The sequence below is a fragment of the Lycium barbarum genome, chromosome 12, assembly GCF_019175385.1.
Source record: "Lycium barbarum isolate Lr01 chromosome 12, ASM1917538v2, whole genome shotgun sequence".
In the NCBI taxonomy this organism is placed as follows: domain Eukaryota; kingdom Viridiplantae; phylum Streptophyta; class Magnoliopsida; order Solanales; family Solanaceae; genus Lycium; species Lycium barbarum.
Window position 1 is genome coordinate 38,720,883 of NC_083348.1, and position 26,162 is coordinate 38,747,044.

General features: G+C 33.8%; 1 protein-coding gene across 2 annotated transcripts; it reads left to right on the forward strand.

Annotated features, from left to right (window-relative positions):
- The first annotated feature begins 1,322 nt into the window (after positions 1-1,322).
- LOC132621984 (phosphoinositide phosphatase SAC6-like) lies at positions 1,323-15,532 on the forward strand. Of its 2 annotated transcripts, XM_060336493.1 has the most exons (22): positions 1,323-1,427; positions 1,548-1,590; positions 2,522-2,685; positions 2,783-2,866; positions 3,303-3,430; positions 3,528-3,619; positions 5,663-5,720; positions 5,998-6,054; positions 6,138-6,171; positions 6,290-6,370; positions 7,099-7,205; positions 9,981-10,067; positions 10,165-10,242; positions 10,627-10,697; positions 10,774-10,872; positions 11,603-11,702; positions 12,660-12,768; positions 12,947-13,019; positions 13,535-13,628; positions 13,734-13,826; positions 14,890-14,956; positions 15,096-15,532. In XM_060336493.1, the coding sequence occupies exons 3-22, from the start codon at positions 2,538-2,540 to the stop codon at positions 15,224-15,226; spliced, it is 1,791 nt and encodes a 596-aa protein (XP_060192476.1). In that variant the 5' UTR covers positions 1,323-1,427; positions 1,548-1,590; positions 2,522-2,537; the 3' UTR covers positions 15,227-15,532. The 2 variants fall into 2 exon arrangements, with proteins under 2 accessions (XP_060192476.1, XP_060192475.1); XM_060336492.1 differs by having other exon boundaries at positions 1,333-1,590.
- The last annotated feature ends 10,630 nt before the right edge of the window (positions 15,533-26,162 follow it).

Genomic DNA, 26,162 nt, shown 5'->3' on the forward strand with positions numbered 1-26,162 from the left:
TGTTTAACAAAATTAACTTTTTTCAAATATTATTTGATATATTATAATATTTAATGCATGCGTACTTAAATATTATATAGTTTCTAAAATGATAACATAATGGACAATGTATGTTGTAGTTTACTCCATTCATCTATTAAAGAAACATGGTGCCAGGCGTACTACGCGCTCAGTCAATTCAATTTTTGGTATGAATTTATAAATATGTTTCTTAGTATAAATTTACACTTTAAAAATTACATAAAAATAAACTATAATCTAAACTTGATGGAGTAGTTAAAATATTGAGAACATCTTTGAAAAATATGAAATAAAAAAAATAGTTTTTCCAACAGTAATAATGTCAAACAACTTGTGGCGAAAGGGTTTTTTTGTTTTTAATTGATTTTGAGTATCTTTTTGTGTGTGTGGCGGCGGCGGGGGGGGGGGGGGGGGGGGGAAGGGAGTAAAAAAATGTTAACAAGTATTGGTTAGTATAAATGAAACATGGCAACATTGAAATTTCATTTGGTTTTAGAGAATAAATAAAATATACATTTTATAAAATAATGTTCCCTTTAAACTAACAAAGGGAAAAAATGTCATTTTCTCATCGCATAAATTTTTCGAAAGTACAAGGAAAGTTTAATTATATTTAGAAAAGTGATTAATTATCTTCATATTTGCAATATATTTTGTATAATTTAATTGAAATTAACATCTTCAAACATTAGTAAAGTATTTTATTTAAAGGTTATCTTTGTTTTATAAGTAACCTCATTAAAATCTTAGAAAAAGAATAAATGCAGCATATATTGATGTTTCTAGAACCAAATTATTTTTATTCTTTATGAAAGAAAACTCTATAGATCATAATGAATGTTGTTAATGACACATATGCTATAGCTAAGTTGAATTTTGAAGAAATTATCAAAGTCTAAAATTTTAATAAAATTCAACAAGTTAAAAAAATAAGATACTATATGTCATGTATTTCTTTGAAGGTAAAAAGAAAGTCTAAAACAGGGAGAAAAAAAATGGAAATTATGTTCAATTTTTAAATACTTTTGTGCAATTTAAATATTTGGGAAGTCTTTAACTTTTAAAAATATGCAGAACATGTCGAACTAATCTTTTAATAACTTAATGTTAAAAAAAAGCGAAAAAATAATAATAATAAAAATTACAAATGTAACTTTTAATCTTAGTTTTGAACCTGGGCTTAGCACGGGGCAAATGCCACCAGTTATGTATATATTTGTAGTGCAGAATTTAAATTGATAGTTAAAAAAAGAAAATAAAAGGTGCAATAAGTATGACTAGTAAATCAGACACAAAATTCTGATAAATAATTTGGTACTCCACTAACTATGAGAAAAGAAAGAGTGAGGAGGAGTAATTGAGTTGGAAGCGAGATGTGAGGGAGCAGTTGGGTATTCGGTAAAATTGTAAGCGAATCAAACGTTATATCATTCCTTTCGTTTTTGCGCCCAAAGAATAGTGAAACCCAAGAACCTTTCTTCTCCTCTCTAATTTACTTTTCTGTCTTGTATCTATTCTATTCAAAGCTTCCATTTTTGCTCCTCCTTGATTTTGGGATTCTCCACTCAGGTATCTATTATTGTTTCCTTATAGATCTTGTTTCTACAATTCATGTCAATACATATTCTTCCAATTGCATGGAATAGATCATTGTTTCCATTAGCTGATTGATTCTATGGGAAGGGATGATTAGATCCACTTGACTTTTTTTTTGACACAGTCTTTAGTCTATGACAAGAAAGAAATTGTCATGTGATCATTGAATAATTTTGTACCTCATAAGATCAGAGGGAGCTTAAAGCACAAATATGTTGGTGATAATATAATGCAGTTAATATCATCAAAATGGGTAACTTGTGGCATGACCAAAGATAAAAATAAAACAGCTCAATTGTTTCTTTCATCTGCATTATACTCTGTTTGGCCAAGCTTACTAAAATTTGCTTATTTTGAAAAGTGTTTTCTGTCTCAAGTGCTTTTCGAAAAAGTACTTTTAGAGAGTGGCAGGTTGTGTTTGTCTAATCAATTTGTAAAACACTTTTAGAGCAGTACTTTGTGCGTCGTCAATGTTCCAAATGTGCTTATGCCAAAAGCTACTTTTTTAGCTTCTGAAAAACAACTTCTGCAACTACTTGGCCCAACACCTCGACTTTCTAAAATAAGCACTTTTTGAAAGGAAAAAATAGCACTTTGAACCTCCCAGAAGCTTGACCAAACAGGCTATTAGTTTCTTTTGGGAGTTACTTGATGGAGCCAACACTTATGCACTTGTTCTTGTAATGGCGCTACAGTGTTTACTATTTAGACATTGGTACACATAAACTAACCACACGAGGATAACTGCATATATTGCAAGCATTTCTGAGGTTACTTGTCCTTGTTGCAATTTGCTGTCGTCCTCTAAGAATTCTTATGCTCGTATGTTTCTTATTTTGACACTTAAAACTGATAGTATCATATTATGGTTCAGTGATTTGATTTTGTCTTTCAATTTTACTAGTGATTGAATTCCAATAATGATGGAGAAGGCAGATTCTTCACAGAAACTATATAAAAGGATGCGACTTTGGGAATTTTCAGATCAGTATGTTGTTGAGCCTACTGATGGATCCTCTGGTTCATGTTTGGAAATCAGTCGGGTGGACGGGTCGATGAAACTAATAGGTTGCTCGCTTATTGTGCTATTTTCAAATGCCCTCCTGGTTCTTAGTTTTTCTATAAGCTAACTTTGTGATTTCCTGGTTTATTTTCTCCTATGTAGATGAGATACCACATTGCAGTTCAATTCGTGTTCCCAAAATTCGGACAATTTTTGGAGTTATTGGGATACTAAAGCTTTTGGCAGGCAAGTCAGTAAAAGTTTGAGTTTTTTTTTATTTATAGTTCCGCAGAGGGATAACTGTTATGATAGTTGAGTGCGTTTAGGAATCCCTTTTCTTTCCCTTAATGTAAATGTGTTAATTATTGATCAGTAATTTATATGTGGAAGTATCCCTTTTTTTGATCATTCTCTTCACAGATCTTTCTACAAAGTAATTCGGTTAGAATCATTATACCAATCTCTTGGTCTTGCGCAGATATACTTATGGTTTAAACGACATGGAAGGAAAAAATAAGACTTATTTTAAAAGTCACTAAAAAGTTTTACCATGCCATCAAAAATCTCCTCGTTTTTAGCTATCATACTCTGAGAGGAATGGATAAACAGAATATAGTTGCTTGGACAAAAACATCAAAATTCTAGAAAAGAATGGTCACAAGTCTATTTTTATTCCATTCAGGGTCATATTTGTTGGTCATAACGGAACGCGAAAGTGTTGGATCTTACATGGGTCACCCTATCTTTAAAGTCTCGTCAATGAAGGTTTTTCCTTGTGATCATTCTCTCAAGAACACTCCTGTTGAACAGGTAGCTTTTCCTATCTAGTTTCTTATCCCTGTTTCTTTTGAAGCTTATCTAGTTGGTTCTATTTCTGTTGCAATGATGCATTTTCGTCCTTTGGCAGAAAAAAATGGAAGCTGAGTTTTCTGCACTGCTTAATGTAGCAGAAAAGACTCCTGGTCTGTACTTTTCTTATGATGTCAATATAACATTGAGGTGAATTATCTTTTCACATTTACAGTGCTTAAACAAGCTCTGTTGCCCTTATTTCTTTTCTCGAAGGTGCTTGGAAATTGATCAACTAGCTCTTTGTGCCCATTGAAAAACTATTTATTCTTATTATTTTTTTCAAAACGGGGAATATTCTGGTTGAAAGAGTATTTATAAGTGCCTATTGATCGACACTAAAGCATGGACCATGAAATTCTGAGCTTTAGATGTTTGATGTTTGAATTGGTTCTCTTTCGATAAATTGGGAATGCGTGGAAACATAATGATTTATGTTGAAACTAAGATGAATATACCTCTGAAGCTACAGTGTTTATTTATGTTAATGTTGAGGTGAAGTATACAATATTTGTTATGTTATTTGAGGTGAAGTACACGGTCGTTTTGATCATTTGAGCGAATTGGGTATCCAACTGTCTAAATTTGAAAGAGTTTGGGTTTTTCTTTGAGTTATCCTGGAATAGTGCTATGGTATTTGTAGCAGCATTAGTGAAATTGTAAGTCTTCAAAGTATTCAACATGGAGCTGAGACTTCTTTCTTATCCTTATGTTTTGAGATACCAAATTGTTTAAAGTTGGGAACCCACACAGGACAGACCTAGAAGCGGATAGTCTATTAAAGGTTGTTATGGGAGAAATAGAAGAGAAAAATGGAACAAAGTTTAGATATTTTCCTCCCTTTTAGGTTTACATAGAAGAAGAAAGAGATGAAATGGAAGAAAATTTCTTAGGGTGAGATAGAAAATAAGATAAAATTTCTCTTTGCTCGCCACTTTCATTTCAAACATCAAAAAGAAATAAAATGAAATTTTTATAGTATCCTCTTTGGATATCCTCATTTTGCATCTCTTCACTCGATTAAAAACACTATAGTATACTGTCTCTGCTATTATTCTTTTTACCCTTCTGACCTAAGTTGCACAGACTCTTCATTTTTGCTGCCGCACCCTTCTCGACACAGTGCGGGTGTGGGGGCGGGGGCGGGGCGGGAGGGGGATACGTCTCGGATACGGTCAACCAACTTCGGATACTTTGACCGGAGTCCATGGACAAATTTGGGGGGAAAATTGAGATTTTGATTTCTCAAAATGAAAGATAAAACATATTTAAGACATGGAAATGACATACCTTCAATGTTATAGTCCTTTTGTCTCATATTCGGTGCTTCATGTTTCAGACCAAACAGAGAGAAGCAAGAGTTTAAGGGGTTGTATTCTGAGTTCTGACTCTGGTAGACAGTAGCAGCAATCTGTAAGGAGAATTGGTAGAAGACCTTGAATGGCTTTGTTTTTGTCTTTTGAGGGGAAGAACCATAGAGCTTGAAAGAAGAAGTTGGGGTCTTTATAGCTCTATTTTAATAAATTGATTTTTTTTAGCCGAATCCCCGCACCCGTATCCATATCTGAATACGCACCCCCGAATCTTAAAATTTAGATTTTGCCGAATCTGACACTCGGATCCGTACCCGTATCGGATACCCGCACCCGAGTCCGAGCAACTTACCTTCTGACCGACAATTCCTGAGCATCATTATCACCTATTCCAAAATTGTTGGGCTTTTCCTAACTGGAGTAGGCATGCGATTTTCTATAAAACTTAATTTTGTAAAAGAAAAAAAAAAGCTTCAGAATTCAAGTCATTGGTTCTTTCTGAAGGTCATTTTATCAGTGTATAACAGAGAGCTTTCATGCCAAAATTTTAATATCTTTTAAGGTTTTATTTTGCATCTTCCTCTATGCTGAGCTCATTATGTTGAACCCCTGTAAAGTGTTTACGCCTCTACCTTAGACAATAAATTAGGCAAGCTATGTTTCAGCTATCTCCCTTTGTTATAGATCTTATTTTAGGTTAGCATTTTTGGAGGTGAATTATATGATTTTTAAAAGTTTTTAACACTTGAAGTTTACTTGTTCTTAATTTGAAGTACACTGGAATTTATGACACATTTTTATCACTGTAACATTCCATCTGATTATAAGAATATATAGGGTGCGATCCTCAGTAATAAGAAACTTATGGTTCCTGATGCAGTGCTCAGCGGTTGCATGATTTGGGTGATGAATCCAAGTTGCTTCCTCTATGGAGACAAGTAAGTCTATTAGATGCTGCATAGATGTAATCCTTAGTGTAGTCATTTACTTATACGTGGTAGCTTGTTACTCTTTTTACTGATATAGAACCTTTTGTTGATTGACTGGCTATTGATCTTGAATATTGATTCTGTAAAGACCAAGTTAAGAAATTGATCTTGGGCCTAACTCAACCCCAAAAGCTAGGTCCATATAAGGAGACCGTGTACCATTTAACCCACCGATGTGGGACTCTTAAGAGATTCAATAACTTCATTTTAATTTGTTTTTGCGCAGGCAGACCCTCGGTTTCTTTGGAACAATTATATGATGGAAATTCTTATAGATCACAAGGTAAATATATTTTGTTAGTTGTATTCATTTTGTTGGATCTACCTCTAAATTTGTAACTTATCTGTTTTTCCTTGCCATAACAGCTTGACCCCTTCTTGCTTCCAGTTGTCCAAGGCAGTATCCTTGCAATTCAGTTGTACATGGGTTTTTTCTTAACTCGCATGGTTACTTTAATTCATGTTTAATGGTAGCTTTGTTTGCTATCTTTTGAGGTTATACCTTAACTTTTCCTAAGGCTTTCACAACTTTCAAGCAGCAATTGGAAAAGACATTGTCGATGTTACGCTGATTGCAAGGAGGTGTAATAGGAGAACTGGTATCTTTCCTTTCTTCTTGTTGTTTCCTTCTTAACTGTGCAATTTGACAAAAATGATCATTGGAAGTGAAGGAATAGAATTGTACATGTTATTTTCTGTAGAACCATCATTCCTCATTAACTGGTGAGTGACATTTTTTTTAAAATGTTTAGCTGTGTAATCCTTTGAAAGGCCATAATGCACCTTGCTTCTTTGTTATTCGAGTGTCATGTTATGTTGGCATACGGACAGCATTTTACATATGATTCTTACTGTGTTATGTCTTTTATGCACTGGGCTTTGCTTACTTTCGTGCATTATCATTTATGTATATTACAGCTTTCTTTTTATGATCATTGCTCACACCCACTTCAGACACCTGTCAGTTAAAATAAATCCTGGATCAATGTTTTCAAAACTATGCATACAATTTTCTTTTTTCTTTTTTAAGCCTTCAATCTCCAGATTACTGCTTAGTTTTATTGTGCCCAAAGATTAATAATTTCTTAGTTGAATTGCCTTTGACACCCTTTCGGTATTGTATAGATGGCTTTGGATTTAGGTTATATCTGATAAGTGATTATAGCTTTATTAGATTGGTCAGTAATGAAGAAAAATAGCCTTTACTTTTCTCATGTTCTTCAGTTATCCTTGAAATAATTTCTAGATTTTCTGATCATGGAGAAAGAGCTCTTAGATAACTAATTAGCAATAACCTATATCTGGCTTAGTTGATTGATTGATGTAGGCACTCGGATGTGGAGAAGAGGTGCTGATACTGATGGATTTGTTGCAAATTTTGTGGAAAGCGAGCAAATTATACAGCTGAATGGGTGTACTGCATCATTTGTTCAGGTAGACTTGTTTAACAAAATGATGGGATTATTTCAACATCCTATCTTGTTTCTTGTGAATTACTCTGCTTTGCTTACTTACATGATTTGACGGAGATACCTTTTTTCTTTGTCGATATATGATTCAAGTGAATTTTAGTATCTATTCATGCTTGAATAAAATACTTACTAATTGATTACACGCTAATCCCTATTTTAGTCCTAAAATAAGGAAGCAGCGACGGCGATGCCTTTTTTCTTTGTCGATATATGATTCAAGTAAATTTTAGTTTCTATTCATGCTTGAATAAAATACTTACTAATTGATTACACGCTAATCCCTATTTTAGTCCTAAAATAAGGAAGCAATCGCTGCAAATATAACCAGACTTTTGAGTCTGGGGTTGATCCCGCATAGAGTCTACTTATATTTGTTGCTAGTTAATATTACTAAATTCAAAAGCTCAAACAATTCCCAAGTAATAAAGAGAAGAAAGTTTTATATTGTTAATTAACAAATAAAAATATATAGAAAAGCTAACTAAATAGATGAAGGAGTATTCAATGAATAAAAGCCTAGGGTGATGATTTCCCAATTGTTGGAATGAACTAATGGCATGTTTCCCTTAACCCGGCCTAACTCTTCTTGATTGATCATGAGTTCTTATATTATCGTTAATATCTTCCAATTATTAGCAATAAATTCCTAGAGGTACTCTCCTAGTATATCCTAAGTATTCATGTAACCAACTCACTGAAGATACCACAACAAGGTCAAATTATCCCTAATTATAACCTGTGAATCAAAAAAATCAATTCCTTACTTATTTTGAAGCGTTGTTGCGCAACAAAAACTCAATCTTGATTATCTTTTTTTTGATAACCATGGTTTGCGCCAGCTTGCGCGCACCTCAACTAATTCCACAGGATACCTGCTAGGCTGCTACCTCCCACCAACAACAGGTAGACAGGTACCACGTAACTCTGTCTACCAAGGCTTAGACATATGTGAAGAAATCACCTAGTGTTTTTGTCTCCAGTAGGGATTTGAACCTGAGACCTCGTGGTTCTCCTCCCACTTCATTGACCACTAGGGCACATCCTTGGGCGCCCCAATCTTGATTCTTTTTTTTTTTTTTTTTTGCAATCTTGATTCTTTTCCCAAGCAAAACAAGATTTTAGGGGTTATATAAAAAAAAAAGAAGATTTTAGGGCACAATAATTGAGAGCTCATCAATTAAACATCATACAAATTATAGTTGACCAAATGAAACTAAAAAGGCTTGATTAATGGAAAACACGTCAAAAGCTGATCCAACAAGAGGTTCTATCGAAATCATAGGTAAGAAATTTAGCTACTCATATTTGTATGTACCCAAAGACATCATGAACCAAGTCAAAGCAACACCCTTAGTAATAGAAAATAAGATAAGTTCCGAAAACACTGGTCAAATCTTCAATTGGAACTTGCAATATTTTCTTAAGTATTTCTCACGACTGAGCCGCGAGTCAACTTCAGATTGTCCACATCTTCCAGTTTTAACTAAATATTCATTCCAATTTCCAAGCCATCCTAATTTGCCTCCTTTTATCTTTAAGTGCCTCCTAAACATCCAAAATTCATAATTAAGCCTAATTGGCCAGTTTCATCGGTTTATGCACACAAAATAAAGCAGTAAAACAAGTGGTAAACAATACCAAAATATATGCAAATATTGCTTAATTGCACATATCAATATTTTTTGTTAAATGCAGCGGTGACTTGATAGCCTTGACAGGAGACACTTCAGGTCACCTAGGATAATCAGATAAACTACTAATTGTAGTAACTTTTGTTTTACCCTGCACTGTGCAACTAAGAGTTAAGTGGAGAAGTGCATCAGCTTGAGCTTTCTGCTTTCCCTTTCTTATTTTATGTTTTCCTTTCTGGGTGATAAAGCAAAGCTTTTACTAATCAGGATTATAAGAAAAGTTACCTCTAGTATACTTAGGTACTTATCAATTATCAAAGCATTTTGGTGTTAAAGATCATTCTGTCTACAAGTCATGCTTGCTGTATATTGAATTATTTGTGTTAAACACATCAGAAAAAAAATAAAATTATGAGCTTAGTGATGACAGAAGGTTCAAGTCTCAATATGGGTCTTTGAGATCAACAATGCTGTCTGGATTTGCCAATGGCAATAGAACTTAATTAAAATAAGTCACATAACTTCTCCAGGGTTCACCAGAACTAGTGTTAGTTCCTTCCTGCAGGAGATTTATAGCTTATCCTCTGATAAGAACAGAACAGAACTGAGTGGAACTCTGCAATGAATCAGGTGATAAGTAGCATTTAAGAAACAATAGAAGTTGTAAAAGATGCCATAGAAACCCGGTGTTGTATATCTATATAGTTATAATTGCTCGACATATTCTGGCTTACCCATCCTACGGAACTGCATTTCTGATCGGAAATCTACTAAATTGTCCAGGATGAATTTCTCAACCTTGACATATCTTCAAATCTGATTTGACTGATTCCAGAAATCGTATTACCAGAATGAAAAGTATTAGAGATTCCTTTAAAATCATAAATCTATGATGGTCGAAGTTAGATTGTATCATCTATGTTAAAGAAAACAAAAAACTTTTTTGGCTTTCAATGAGATGAAAAAGTTGGGAAATTTCAATCTTAAATGTCTATTTGCTTTCCTTCTGGCGAGATATATTTGTTTGCTTCATTACATGCACATGCTTGTATATATTTTTGAGATATCATGCTGTTTTGTATAACTTCTTAGTTTGCCTTTTGTAGGTCAGAGGATCCATCCCACTACTATGGGATCAGATTGTTGATTTAACATATAAACCTAAGTTTGAGATAGTGAGACTTGAAGAAGCAGTTGAGTAGCATTTTCTGGTTTTCAGTGCCTTCATTCTCTTCACATTCTTTATATGGCTTCGCTTATAATTGCTTCTGTTTTGTGACGTATTCGCAGCCTAGAGTAGCTGAGAGACACTTTTTGGACCTCAGAAAGAAATATGGAAATGTTCTATCAGTTGATCTCGTCAACAAGGTACAATCTTTGGATAATTATTCTATTTTTGCCAGACTAGTCGATCTGACAATTCTTTTTATGAAAATGCTACTCTAAAAGCAATGTTGCTCGGACTCTCCAAAAGTGATGCCGCACCCCTGTCAGATTCTTCAAGAATACACTACTTTTGGAGTATCTGGCACGCACCAGTCAACAATTTTGAAGAGTCCGAGCAACATAGTCTAAAAGATTTCATCTGATACCTTCACCTTATTTTTTTTTTTTTAAAAGAAAAGATGTCCTCTGATACATAGAAAGTGGTTTGATTGGCGTGTATGTAAAGACATGGCTATAAATGCGTCCTTGGTGATGTATAACACAATTTTATCGATTTATCATTTTTTTTTTTGAAACTCTTATCAGCATGGAGGAGAAGGGCGTTTGAATGAAAAGTTTGCCAATGCAATGCAGAGTGTTGCTGGTGATGATGTAAGGTAGGATCTTTCTTCTGGTGATCTAATCAACACTAAGTTGCTGCACTTCAGTCTAATATTTGAATGAGTTTTGCAGATACTTGCACTTTGATTTTCACCATATATGTGGGCATGTTCATTTCGAGCGTCTTTCTATCCTTTACGAGCAAATTGAGGATTTCTTCATAAAGAATAGGTATATCTCCTTTGAGTTTACAGTTGATGTGTACTTTTATTCCTTTGAGTTTACAGTTCATGATATATTCCTTTGAGTTTAGAAGTTCATGTATCATGGGTTTACAGTTGAGAGCTTTAGTTGGTTTGCGTTCTTTTTTCGTGTTTTGGGGAGTTGGAGGTTTCTAGGTACCTGTTTGCACATTTTTCTTTCCCTACTTCCAAACTTGAATCTGAATAACAGGTTTATACTTAATAACTAGTCAATAAGTCCAGTGTTAATTTTAATGTTCCCTCTAATTAAATAGGAAACAAAGAAATATTTCACTTTCAGAAGTCAGAAGGCAGGTGAAGCAAGGATTTTTTTCTTATATTATGCATCTAAGGTGCAAGAAGCTTATGCCAAGACTAGCTGCATTGCAGACAAGGCAAGAATCCTAGCGGCAATGGCATAAACATTTTCATTTTTTTTTTAATTAGAAAATGACGTGAAAATGAAAATAAACCACGCGAGCAAGAGAGAAAGCGTCCTGAAAAGGTAATAGAAAAAAAGATGGAGTGTGTGGATACTTGGTGGACCAAGTAACAAGTGATGGCATTACTGTCTTTTAAATCGACTCTTTATTTTGTACAGTTTAGTGTTTCAATATGCATAGAGAGGTAGAAAAACATTCCCTGTCATTCTGCAATTAACTTTCTTGTTGTTTTCCCGGTATGTCATTCTTAAATTTGATTTCTTGTTTTCATATTAGGTACTTTTTATTGAATGAGAAAGGTGAAAAAGTTGAGGTGCAACTTGGAGTTGTGAGGACCAACTGCATTGATTGCTTAGACCGTACAAATGTAACACAGGTATCTCTGTCCTATGGAAATATTACTAGATCTTTTTATATGGATATGCATGTAAAAAGAGGTCAGATTTGTTGGTCCAGGGTGGACAATGTCGAGTCCCATTTGCAGTGCTTGTTCTCTATTTAACATGTTTTAACTCTGCCACTGCGAAAGGATACTGCTTAAATAGTTACATGTTCTTTCTATTTACACTTCACGCACGTAGTTATGCTCATTGTTGAGAGACCTTGGGTCTAACTCAAACCCAAAAGCCAAAGACCATATAAGGATACCAATTACCCCATCTACAACCGATGTGGGACTATTCTAACACTCTTTTAGAAGCACTTCAAGAAAACTCTGTCCAAAAGTTGGAGTCCAATGAAAGTTAAGAGTTTAATTCTTGATACAAGTCTTGGTTTTAGTTTAAAGAGTAGCTTGTATCCTTTAAAGATTTACTGGTAAAAGGAAGTTTTGTCTAGCTGCTTATAGACGATCTGAGTTTGCAAGCAGCTTCTTCCCGTGCTATTTCTACTTTTGAATTTCGGAACAAACAAGTCAACTGTAACCTATTAGGATCTACATCCGCAGTAAATGTTTGTGGCCCAACTTTGGGACTTTGTAGTTAACTTTTTCATGATGTCTACCTATCAGCTTTTTGTTAGCAGCATAAGCATGTTAGCTGTCTTTTTTGCTCAAGTTCACAGGCTATGTTATCTGACTTTGAATGTTACATATTCCTAAATTATTAGAGAATTAATTACTGCACACCAATTGCTTGTCTTTTACCTTTGGCTGTGATGGAGGGAGGGGGTGAGGGCAAGGAGGGCCAATTTTTTCGAGCTGAGACTTGAGTCAAGGCAAGACGCAAGAGGAGCCCATACCAATTAAGCTAAACCATATAGGGCTACTTCCGTGTTCTGCATTTCTTATCTCCCGCTTTAAGGAAATGTTCTAATAATTGATATTCATTTGCAGAGCATGCTTGGTCGCAGAATGTTGGAATTCCAACTCAGAAGGCTTGGTGTTTTTGACGCGGAAGAATCTATCAGCACACACCCCAACCTTGATGAGAGCTTCAAAATATGTGAGTAACTTTTGATAATCTGTATTAAAGTTTCCTCTCAAGAGTATATGTTGCTTCATTAGCATTTATGGCAGAAGATTTTTGTGCTGTAATGGTTTTCCCGGAAGCACCTAGTTCTATTTTTGCTTTTACAGGTTCTTGTTCTGTCTCCTTTTTAACTTTATATGGTTAAGTGCAGTGTGGGCCAACCATGGGGATGATATAAGCATACAGTATTCTGGCACTCCAGCCTTAAAGGGAGATTTTGTCAGGTTATAAATGTTTTCTTGACCATGAAGACGTCTCTTTCTTGTTCTGCTGAAATTGAAATGTGTAGATGTTATTTATAGGAGGGATGAAATACAGGCAGCAATTCTTATGCCAGTATACTTTCAGATTATGTGCTGTTCTCGCGGTGCATGTGATTGAACTTAAACTTACCAGTCAGTTCTTATATCCCCTGATATGCATGCATAAAAACTTCCTGGTGAACTATCAGTCGCGTGGAAATTTGGAGTTGTTTTAGCAGTATTGGCACCAATTAGATTTGTTTTTGTAAATCAATAATATGATCAAAAAGACTACAATTCATCTTTTGAAGATATAGAAGTTCTTAGCTGGGAAGTTGAAGATGTCTTTTGTTCTATATTTAGAAATAAATCATGGATTAGCACTTCTATTTGCATGTACTTTCCTTAATAATCTTGAAAACCTACTATTCTGAACCAAAGTTTTCTGTCCACCTATCATCTGTTATGATTGCAATTTATCATGGCTATTGATGCAGATATGGTAAGAGAACAGTCCAAGGAATTGTTAATGATGGTGTGAATGCCCTAACTCGATACTACTTGAACAACTTTGTTGATGGTACAAAACAGGTAATGCTAGTTTGATTGCCTGCACGATCGCTTGATTTCTATTTTATACTTCTCTCATGTCCATTTAAACACTGAAATTCTATCTTCTGCTTACACTTTGTGAAGGATGCAATCGATCTAATGCAAGGACATTACATTATGTCTGTCTCCCGAGATATGACAGCAACATCGCAGAAAGGTGGCATTGAGGCTATAGCTGTGAGTGCTATTGCATGTTCTTACTATATCAAGTTCTTATTGTTCCTGTTTATTAGATTCCACTGAGTAGCTGTTGTTGCAATAGCAAATTGTCACATTCATTGGTAACATTACAAGGTTAAAATTGTTTGGATGAATTTGATATTTCATGTTCTTGCCTGGTACCCTCTTTGAGCAAGAGGTAAATCTTGGGGACAAGGCAAAGACAATACATGACATATCTCAAAATTAAGAGAACAGTAAATAGTTAAAACAATGTAGAATAGTATCATGTTGCCTGGTAAGTAGACATTTTGTGCGGATATGAGATTAATTGGTGATACTCTCTTCTGAAGGTTGATCCTTCATGCTTATGCTCCTGCAAATACCTCTACAAGTTACTATCTGGTGCACGTAAATGCCAAGATCTCAAACGCACTATTATAACTAAATTTGGGTTATTTGGTAAAAGCTTCTCCGCAGCTATTAATTTGGATGTTTCACTAACAAAGTTGATGAGAATGGGGATAGGCATTAGTTTCAAGTTTACCCGCAAAGCCATTTATGATCTCAATACTCCCAAGACAAAAGATAGGCATGCAACTGAAATGAGAATTGTCAGCCACAATATGCCAGTATTTTAGGAGAGCCGTATGCAAGAATACCTGTCCCTCTTTTTTACTCACAATCTCTGTTCAAAGCTCAGAAAAAGTGTGTTCTTTTACAGCTAAATGTTAAGTGATTATGGTACCTAAAGCCAAAACACTTGGGTTGCGGCCCTTCCCTGGATCCTGAATGCGGGATGCTTTGTGCATCGGGCTGTCCTTTTTTTTTTTTTTTTTTTCTTTTACCTACGTGATAGTGATTTGATTGTTATAATGATGTGCCGAAATTTTTTTGAATAGGTAGATAATACATTATCTTTATATATATATATATATATATTTTTTTTTTTTTTTCTGTTATACTTCTTTTTTGTTTTCTCGTAACAATTATTGAGTCCAAATATGTGCTGAAATCTTTTAGCAGACTTTGATGTTTTCAGCCATTTAATCTCACCTAATTATAATCTTTACACCTGCAGTCATTTCCTCTTGCCTTGGGACTGATTTTGACTGGGCTATTTTTTGCTACCTTGTCACTGGGGAGAGGTGAGTTGCCATACATGAAAATTTTCTTCTGATTCTGCTGTATGATCTTTATCTTTGAATTTCTATCTCAACAAGCAAGAAGTTGATTTGTTGATACTCATAAACCTTACACGGGGTTCTTGTTTTCTTCCATCTACAGTTCGGCATGATGTTTGGAACCTATTATTTTCACTGGTTTGGGCAAGCATAAGTTTGGCCATAGCTGCACTTGTGAAGGCCAATGGTCGCATGTTCTGTAACAGGCCTCGCCTGCACCAGTCAAGGCATTGATTTTGTCGGTTAATGCTTCTGGACTAGTTGCCATATTTGCTGAAGTTGCTAGCTTTGCTAGTCAACATATTCATTTACCATCGCATTCTTTTGTAAGGAATCACGCTGCTATGGATTGGCTATAGAAAAAAATTGATTATTACTATTTGTGCTTCTTTCACTTTGTAACTTTGATCATTTCATTTCAGAGGGCTTAGCTACGGATGATTGTTTACAGATTGGGAATTTTTGTCCAATAATACTTTGTGAAGTCATGCTAAAAGAAATTTAACTTTGGCTTCAACATAGGCTAGAGTAATTTCTGCAGGTGTTTTTCTGGTTCTTAAATTATGTTTGGTTATTTATGTTTGCGCAAGTACTACAGGCATGAACCTTTCTATGGGACAATACATTGTTCAATCTTCACCATAACCACTTCCTAGGAAGCCTGTTTAGTTTTTTCCTTTTCGTCCTTTTTTGTTTGAGGAAATTTTATGTCAGTAAAATGGTTAGGGATGTGAGATGGATCCTGCATATAAACACTGGCTGTACTTCACTACTAAAAAACTGCCAAAAATCGTCGGACAAAAAAACCGACTCCTTGCGTCGGTTTTTTACATTTCTAATTTTTTAAATTATTTTAATTAGAAAATCGACAGACGACGTCGGTTTTTTTGACAGAATTTTGAAAATATATATCTGCAAAAAAAATCAACGTCCCACGAGGGTTTTATTAAAAATAATAATAATAATTAATTTTTATTTTTAAAAATATTTTAAATAATATGCAATTCAATTTGTTTTTTAAAAAAATAATAAACAATTTTTTTAGGAAACCGACGGACAGGGTCGGTTTTTTTTTTTTTTTTTTTTTTTTTAATTTTTGGGTTAAATCTGGTCAAACGTGCGGGAAAATCCGATGGACAGTGTTGGTTTTGTCCGTGGGTTTTTCTTTAAAAAATTTTCAGACGGGTTTGCATACCCATTTCTTCTCCTCTTCCCAATTAAACTCCCATTCCCCTCAAACCCTAGCTACCTGCCGCCCTTCTCCCCTCAGCCTAGCCCCGCCGCCCAGCGCCGCCGCCTGCACAACCCGTCCCCACCAACTCCAGACCCGTTTTGAAGTTAATTAATTGAGGTTAGTTTCTCTTAAATTAGGGCTTTTAAAATTCTTTCAATTTTAGTTTTATTTGTAGATTTTAGACCTAATGCTAATCTATTTAGCTTTGTTAAACATCATTTGCAATGTTATTAATGTTGAATTTGTGAAAAAAAATGTAAACTTTATTTGACTAGTTTAGTTGTCATTTTTTTTTTTTTTTGGCTTGAGATTGTGCTATATTTCATGTTCTTTGTCAATGTATTTGTGTTAGCTTAGTTATCATTCTTTGTAATATTATTGATGTTGAATATGTGCAAAAATGTATACTTTAATTATTTGACTATTTTTTATTTTTTTTTTTGGTTGGATTGTGCTTTTTGTTAGAATTCCATAAGTTATTAGAATTGTTATTGAACATTCCAAATTAGAATTGGTTGAGATTGTGCTTTTCAAAGTTAGAATTGGTAAGTTATAGTATTTCTATAACCTCAATACTAAAATGTAGATTTTATTTCTCTAGATTTACTTTTCAATTTTTAGAATTGGTTGGAATTGTGCTTTTCAAAGTTAGAATTATTAAGTTATAATATTTCTATAGCCTTAAAACTAAAATGTAGACTTTATTTGACTAGATTTACTTTTCAATTTTTAGAATTAAAGTTAGAATCCATAAGTTATTAAAGTTAGAATTGTTATTGATAATTCAAAGTTAGAATTGGTTGGGTTTGTGCTTTTCAAAATTATATTAAAGTTAGAATTTATAAATTATTAAAGTTAGAATTGTTATTGAGAATTCAAAGTTAGAAGTGGTTGGGATTGTGTTTTCTTAAGTTATATTTTAAGTTAGAATTCTTAAGTTATAATATATTTCTATAACCTCAATAATTTGTGGGTATATTTTTGTAGATGGATCGTATGTGGATGTATAATATGAATAATAGTAATCGTGTGGGTGTACATGATGAATTTGTTGAAGGTGTTGATGGGTTTATCACACATGCAATGACACTTCACCCTTTTCAAAATGAAGGGGTAATTAAACCTAGTTAATGGTACTTTTGGTTGGACATTTAAATATTTCTGAACTTTGAAGGTCTATTTAGATCGTATTTGATGTGTTTAGATAGTGTTTGATGTGTTTTATTATCACTTAGGGTGATTTTATGCGTTCTAGCTCTTTTAGAATTGATTTGGAGCATTTTAATGCTAGTTTTGAGCAGCTTTTGGTACTGGTTTCTGTGCAGGTGTGGCTGCAGAAAATGCATGAATTGCATACAGGAAATTTTCCAGAAAACCGACGCAGTCCGACGATTTTCTGGAAATTAATTTTGGAAATTTTCCAAAAAACCGACGGAAAATCGACTCAGTCCGTCGGTTTTCTGGAAATTGATTCTTAAATTTTATGAAAAAACCGATGCACTGTGTCGGTTTTTTATTTAAAATAAAAAAATTTAAATAAAAAACCGACGTAGTGCGTCGGTTTTTTCATAAAATATATATTGTTTTTATATAAGATCAAAAATCAGAAATTAAAAAAACCAACTCAGTCCGTCGGGTTTTTTTTATTTTTTTTTATTTTTTTAAAATTATTGGATAAAACCCGACGGACCACGTAACCGACGTAGTCCGTCGGAAAAAACCGACGTGGTCCGTCGGTTTCCAAAAAGCGAGCCTATGTAAACCGACGGACCGTAAAGGGTCGGTTTCCCGTCGATTTCATTAAAAAAATCGACACGGTCCTTCGATTTTCATCGTCAATTTTCCCCTTTTTTTTTAGTAGTGCTTGTCCCACCATAGAAATAAGGTACTACCTCCCGTTTATATTATCTGTCTTTCAAGGTTCTTACAAACCCCTTTTGAAAGATATTTAATAGCCGTAATCATAAGAGTGTTTACCTAAATCTCCCTTTGTCTTTCCTTAAACATCTCGACTAACACTCCACTAATTAAAATAGTAAGGTACATTTCAAAAAACAGTAATCAATCTCTTGTTTTTTCTAGAACTTAAATATAGTTTGAAACGAACCCAGTTTCCAGAAAAGCTAATATTCGGGAATGGAGGAGTGCCATATGGGGTCCCTGTTTTAGCTAACTATTGTTCATGGTGTCTTTCAATGACTACTATATTTCCAGTTTTTTTTATGGTTCATGTTGAATGAGACTTGTATAAGGAGCTCTGCAGTTTGTGGTGGTAGTGAGAAAGGAGCTAGCTTACTAGGCATGAGAAAGTAGAAAAGAAGAGAGTTTCCTCAGTCATTGAATTATTTTAACAGAATATGGTCCTAATAGAGGTTTAAATAATTTTGTGTATTTTCAGAGAATTATTTGATATGTGATGAAAAAGAACCCTTGATTATATCAGTTTTAAAGATACTTTCAACTAATTACTCAACATAACGACATTTTTCAAAATATAGCAATTTAGAAAAATAGGGGGTCCGTTGGTATTTTGGTCTCACTCTACTACCCAACTCTAATCCTTATCTCCCAAATACTACAGCCGCCGACCCATCCCCCATCCCTAACTCTGGCACGACGACATCATTCTCTTCTCCTCCACTTTCTCCTTCTGCGATGTGACGTAAATCATTATTAACATGAAGTGTCATGCTTTATCAAGATCCAATCAAAAAGTGCAGGTTAATTATCTCTCATGAACCGCCAGAGGTAGTCGCTTCCGATAAAGACCACTTGCGTTGTGATTATTATGAAAAGTCAAGGCACACAAAGAAGACATGTTGAAAATTACATGAAAGATCAATAAATGGTCTTCAGGAGAAAACATGTAGGTCCATCAAGGGGTCTGGCTGATATTGCAAAAACGTGGAGATATCCCAGAAAATCACTTTTGGAATAAAAACTTTATTTCGGATAAAATTTACAATCTTCGCCGACTCCTGGCTTGACTCACTTTTTGTTGCCACATATAATTATGTACAATCATGTACTACTGTTTCAATTTGTTTATCTTACTTTCCCTTTTAGTCTGTTTAAAAAGAATGTTTCTTCCCTTTTTTGATAACTCTTTAATTTTAACTTTTTACATGATATTTTTAAAACCACAAGATTAAAGGGCATTTTAATACATTCTACATATCTTTAATTTAAGACCACAGATTAAAAAAAATTACTTTAATAAAATCTGAGTCAAATCAAAACCAAACGAATAAATTGATATAGAGAGAGTACTGTATTTAGTGTTCTTTCTAATTCTTGGGTTATTAATTCTAGTGGAAAATAACACATTCCAGGCTCCTTTAAAATATTTCAAAACTACTCTCCTAGTCTCTTAGGTATTATGTCATAATCGTCAATGGCTCTCTAACCTCCGTCTCTGGAAGCTGTTCTGTTGTTTGTGTACTCGATACTACATTATCATCCATTCTCCATGTACTTGAGTGTTCTATTAACATGTCATTTGTTAACTCCATCACCAAAGAACTAAGATGTAGTATTGAGTTCTTTTCTGGTCATTATATTTTTCAGGACCTTCAAACAAGGAAGAAGATTGACAGTGATAGATTGCATGACCTATACACGTGCGATGGAACTCGAGAATTCTATCAAGCATTTTTTTGGAGGAAATAACGATGTCAATCAATAAATAATACGGTGGCGTATGAGGTTGGAGCATCCATCCTTTGTTTTACAAAAGTTATAGCCTAGTTTATTTTTCAGAATTGAGTTTGACTATTTATTTTGTGATGCTTGCAAATATGTCAAGCATACTAGAAACTATTATACTTTGAATGATGATAAAAATACTACTCTTTTTACTATTGTCCTACTTAAACTATTATTTTATCCGGAAATCTATGATTTGTTACTTTTATTGATTGTTGCGCTAAGATGACTTGGGGTATATTTGTTAAAAGACTAAAAGTGAGGTTTTCTCATGCTCTCAGTCAGCTCACAGGATGATTTGTACTCAATTTCATGCTAAGATAAAAAATCTTGTGAACCAACAATGACACAAAATACATGAATTAAAGATTTGGTTCTTTCATGGAGTTCCACCAGATAATCCATCAAATTAAGTGTCCCTACATTAGTACATAAAACGGGTTGTTGAAAGACAAATAACCATTTATTAAAACTGACAAGATCACTATGTTTACCATCAATCTACCAAAAATATATTGGAAGAATACCATTCTAGTTGTTTCCTATCTTATCAATAAGACTAGACGGCCTATGCCCGTGCGCAGCACGGGCCCAACACTTTAGATTATAGTGCATCTATGTGTATGTAGTTGTCTTTGAATAGTGATTATATATATTTATATATATATATATATATATATATATATATATATATATATATATATATATATATATATATATATATATAGAGTATATATTATGTTTAAAACATGATTAATATAACATTGTAGTTTGTGCTCCGTATCTAAAATTTTATTATATTAATGTTTGCTACGAATACAAAATCGGCAAATTTATTAATATTTTTTAAAAGAGAAGACTTGTTTAAAAGGAAACTATTTTCCTCTCTTTGAGATAAAACAATAGCAATATTTAAGAATACTTTCAATTTTAATTCGATTAATTTAAAGGTGTAAAATACTTATTATTTTTTATCAAATTTTGATTTGGATAATTTTAATTCAAATTATTAAATTAATTTTAAATGTTTAAAACGAAACAAAGTAGAAATTGATTTTCTATTTAAACGAAGAAATACTATTTTTTAATTTTTGGTAAATATTCTCGGTTTAGCTCATTTTACTTGTCATGTTGTCTTTTGCATTAAATTCTATTTTATTTTAAAATATAAATATTTTAAGTATATTTATTTTAGTGAACATAACAACTTGATTTTGTCAATATGGGATACTATGTTCAAAACACGATTAATATAACATTGTAGTTTGTGCTCCGTATATAAAACTTTATTATATTAGTGTTTGCTACGAATAAGCATGGTGTTTAATATGGGGCCCACATTTTTTTTAACATTGTTTGTTTTTTAAATATGGGATTCACTTCTTTTTTTTCAATATTGCTTGATTTTGTTAATATGGGGTCCACTTTTTTTTTCCGTGAGTTTGGATGTGGTGGGTTCCACCTTTTTTTTTTTTTAAATACTGGATGGTGTTTAATATGGGGCCCACAATTTGGGATTCATTTTTTTTATATATATATTGCTTGATTTTGTCAATATGGGATACTATGTTCAAAACACGATTAATATAACATTGTAGTTTGTGCTCCGTATTTAAAACTTTATTATATTAGTATTTACTACGAATACGCACGATGTTTAATATGGGGCCCACAATTTTTTTTAACATTTTTTTTTTTTTTAATATGGGATTCACTTTTGTTTTTTTAATATTACTTGATTTTGTTAATATGAGGTTCACTTTTTTTTTCCTGTGAGTTTGGATGTGGTGGGTTCCATTTTTTTTTTAATACTGGATGGTGTTTAATATGGGGCCCACATTTTTTTTAATATTAGTTGTTGTTTAATATATATGGGGCCCACAATTTTTTTTTTTACAATTTTGTTTTTTTATGGGCCTGTTAATATAGGGCCCAATTTTTTTTTTTTTATATATACTATGTTCAAAACACGATTGATATAACATTGTAATTTGTGCTCCGTATCTAAAACTTTATTATATTAGTGTTTGCTAAGAATACAAAGTCTGCACTTTTTCTTTATATATATATATTGCTTGATTTTGTCAATATGGGATACTATGTTCAAAACACGATTAATATAACATTGTAGTTTGTGCTCCGTATTTAAAACTTTATTATATTAGTGTTTGCTACGAATACGCATGGTGTTTAATATGGGGCCCACATTTTTTTTTAACATTGTTTGTTTTTTAAATATGGGATTCACTTTTTTTTTTCAATATTGCTTGATTTTGTTAATATGGGGTCCACTTTTTTTTCCCGTGAGTTTGGATGTGGTGGGTTCCACTTTTTTTTTTTTTTTTAATACTGGATGGTGTTTAATATGGGGCCCACAATTTTTTTTTTAATATTAGTTGTTGTTTAATATATATAGAGCTCACAATCTTTTTTATGGGCCTGTTTAATATGGGGCCCAATTTTTTTTATTTTTTTTTATGGGGGTTGTTCCACAACGGACGACGAAAAAGGAGCACCATTGGTGCTTCTTAGTAGTAGTAATGTCACCTAAAACTCTCAATTTTCAGAGTCTTCTAGAGTCCTTAAAGGGTGAGAATACATATATTGTTCCTCCGAAGGTGTTTCAGTGTGTCTGCTTGATTCAAAATAGAAATTTTGAGAAACTTGATCCTACAGATCTTAAATGTGTTTTATTGAGCATTCTCCTATTAAAAAATGTTACACCTTGTAGTTTTATACATTGAGGTTTGTCGTATGTTAGTTGTCCTAGTCTTGAAGGGCATTCTCCGAAGTTATATGAGGTTTGACATGCATATCTTATGTTATAAGGGTTTAAGTTTATGTTTGGTAAGTTATGGAAGGATTAGAGAGTGAATGAATTGAAGAGAATACGTTTCGGCAAGTTTCGTTATGAAATTATTCTATACAAATCGTATTTTTGAGATACGGACCGTATCTTGAAATACTGGTCGTATTTAAGGATTTGAAAATTTATCAGAGAAGGCAGTTTGTGAGGTGATGAAATACGGACCATTATACGGTCCGTATAAAATTATACGACCAGTATGTTGGCTGTATAATTTTATACGACCAGTATATACGAACCGTATCTCTATGGCGGTGGATTTTGCTGATTTGATATATTACGACCTCTCCTCATTCTTAAGTTATTTTAACCCAAACTCAAATTCATAAAAGCTCTAGAAACCTCTCCCATCATATTCAATCACTCCCCCAAGCGAAAACAAAGATCAAAGTGAGAATCAAGTGCCTAGGTTTTCAAAGTCTTGTTGAAGCTTGTCTCTTCTTCTCGTAGATGATTTGAAGGATAATTCAAGGTGAAGTGATCTTGGAATTGGAGTGTTCTTGAGTTCTTGAGGTAAGATTTCATCTTATTTCCATGTTTATGAGTTTATGTGGTAGTTATGCTAGGGTTTGAGAGAAAGAAATTGGAGGAAAGGTTCAAACATGAACTTGATGTTATTTTGAGTTGTAATATAACTTGAGCCATGATTGTTAGTGTGTTGTGAGCAAAATCTTATTATGGGGGATAATAGTTGATGTTGAGGATGTGGTGAGGTTGTTGTACTTGTTGTATTTGGAAGAAGGAAGTGTTGTATACAAGCGTAGATGGGGCTGCTCAATTGTATATCTTTAACTGTGGTGAATATGAGTTTAAAGAAGATCATATGAGGTTGTTATTTTAATTGTTGGTTGTGGATTTTGTGGTGATGATTAAGACATAGGGGAAATACTACACGTTTCACTTTAGATCGAGTTATCATTTATATACGTGATATACTATCGCCGTCTAAGTTGTATATATATTCCTTTGTTATAGGATTGGCACTCTAGTGGTGATAAGCTTGTTCTTGGATGACTTGAGATATGTTAAGGCTAATTTTCCTTCTTTTTGGCATGATCCTTATGGACGGAACGTAAACATAACGCTATTTCATAATGAATTCAATTCTTAGTGGCTAGGGATGTTCCATGTTGATTCATGTTCTGGAATGGTATTCTCTATAAGTTCTTCTTTAGATTCAGTATGATTCATAGAGTCACTGTTTTATAAAAATGCCAACTCATAACGATGTTCGGAGGTGTAACGACTTTCCGTCACTCCGACAAGCTCAGGATGCACTTTTATCACATTCTTGCATTTTATTTCATATATATATGTGTGTGTGTGTGTGTGTACAGACCTATGACCCCTCAGGCGTTATATAAGTATATATTATGTACTCCCTCCGTCCCAAAAAGATTGTCTTCCTTTCCTTTTTAGTCTGTCCCAAAAAGATTGGCACATTTCTATATTTAGAAATAATTTAACTTTATGAGATGATTTACAGCCACACAAATATCTAAAATTTGTTTTGGACCACACATTTCAAAAGTCTTTCTTTATTTCTTCAACTCTGTGCCAAGTCAAATTAAGACAATCTTTTTGGACGGAAGGAGTATTATATATATGTATGGGGTATGGGGAAGGTGACGGCGTTATATATGCACTACCACCTAATCAGCTAGTCACATGATGATGATGATGCCCACAGAGGCCGATATGATACGATGGGATTCCCACAGAGGCTTGACAGGTGTTATATATATATATATATATATATATATATATATATATATATATATATATATATATATATATATATATATATATATATGGCCCCTATGCATGCATGCACAGTATTTATGTATATCATCAGCCCACAGAGGAAGTTCAAACATACAGGTTGCATTTATTTCATTCTATGTTCTCTTATGTCTCTTTCATGTTACTTTCATGCCTTACATACTCAGTACTTTGTCCGTACTGAAGTCCCTTTCCTGGGGGTGCTGCGTTTCATGTCCGCTGGTTTCAGGTAGACAGGTTGACGATTTGCCCTTGTAGGCTGTTGTTCAGCTGACATTGGAGCACTCCTCTCATTTCGGAGTTGCGGTCTAGTCTTGGTACGATATTCTTTTGTGTACATATGGGTACGGCGAGGCCCTGTCCGGACCTCTTTATGTCAAATACTCCAATAGAGGCTTGTAGACAGTCATGGTATAGCTAGACTCTATATGGCCCTTCGGCCCATATTTTTGCTGTATAGTATTGCACGTTGGCCTTGTTGACTTGCATAGTTTTTGTCCGGTTAGTTGTATAGCGTATCTTTTGGGGCTCATTCCTTTTTCAACATATATCTTATATGAATTAGCAGATTTTCATCTACTCACCCCGAGGTCCACTCTTGTTTATGATCATGGTAGGAAAGTATGTTTAGCGGTGTTCGACAGGTAGGGCCCGGGTGCCCGTCATGGCCCTCCAGTTTAGGTCGTGACATAAATGCTATTATCCTTCCCTCCAGTAGATTCTTTGTCAACAATGATTACACCATTTTGAGAGTTTGAGTCTTATTTTGATATTACACCATTACCTCTTCAAGAGGAGCATAATAAGGGGGACAAGATAACTCTTCCGAGTTCCACGGTTGAAACCATTATCACAAGGAAAAGTGAAACTAGAGAAAGAATTCGGGGGCAATCAGTTAAGTGTTTGAATAAACATGATTTGATAACTAACTCAAGGAGAAAAAGAGCAGAAGAAGCCATCATGCAATCTGTCGAAGTTGAACATTCTTCTACTTGTGAGCTATCTATAATTCTTAATGAGTTAGATTTGCCTATTGCTCATGAAATGGAGTCATATCTTGCACCAAACATTCTTTATCTAATTTTATTTCTTAGAATTCTATGCCTCTCTCCTATAGAGCCATTTTCTTGTCTATTATTTCCTTTGTGTTTATTATCCAAAACTAGTGGGAAGTTTTTGCAGATCCTAAATGGAAGCAACTATGATTGAAGAAATGAAGATCTTACAAAAAAAAATGAGACTTGGTAACTTATAACTTCATAACCAGATAATGATTGGTCGGAAATGAGTCTTTATTGTGAAACATAAAATTGATGGCTCGATTAAAAGATTCAAAGAAAGATTGATAGCTAAGACTTCACTCAAACTCATGATGTTTATTCTCAGGAGACATTTTTCTCGGTTGCAAAGATGAGCACTTTCAAAATTCTTTTGTTCGATGCAACTAATCTTGATTGAGACTTGCAACAGTTTGATGTGAAGAATACATATCTTCATGGAGACTTAGAAGAAGAGGTGCATATGGTGATCCCTCCTGGATTTTGTATTGATCAAAGTCAGGAAAAGGTGTGCAAACTGAAGAA

What these genes read in the sequence shown, in the direction of transcription:
- LOC132621984 (XM_060336493.1), top strand. Translation starts at nt 2,538, where the DNA reads ATGATGGAGAAGGCAGATTCTTCACAGAAACTATATAAAAGGATGCGA. An exon ending in AGAACACTCCTGTTGAACAG is followed by an intron (nt 3,431 to 3,527) that starts GTAGCTTTTCCT and finishes GTCCTTTGGCAG; the next exon opens with AAAAAAATGGAAGCTGAGTT. An exon ending in GATGTCAATATAACATTGAG is followed by an intron (nt 3,620 to 5,662) that starts GTGAATTATCTT and finishes TTCCTGATGCAG; the next exon opens with TGCTCAGCGGTTGCATGATT.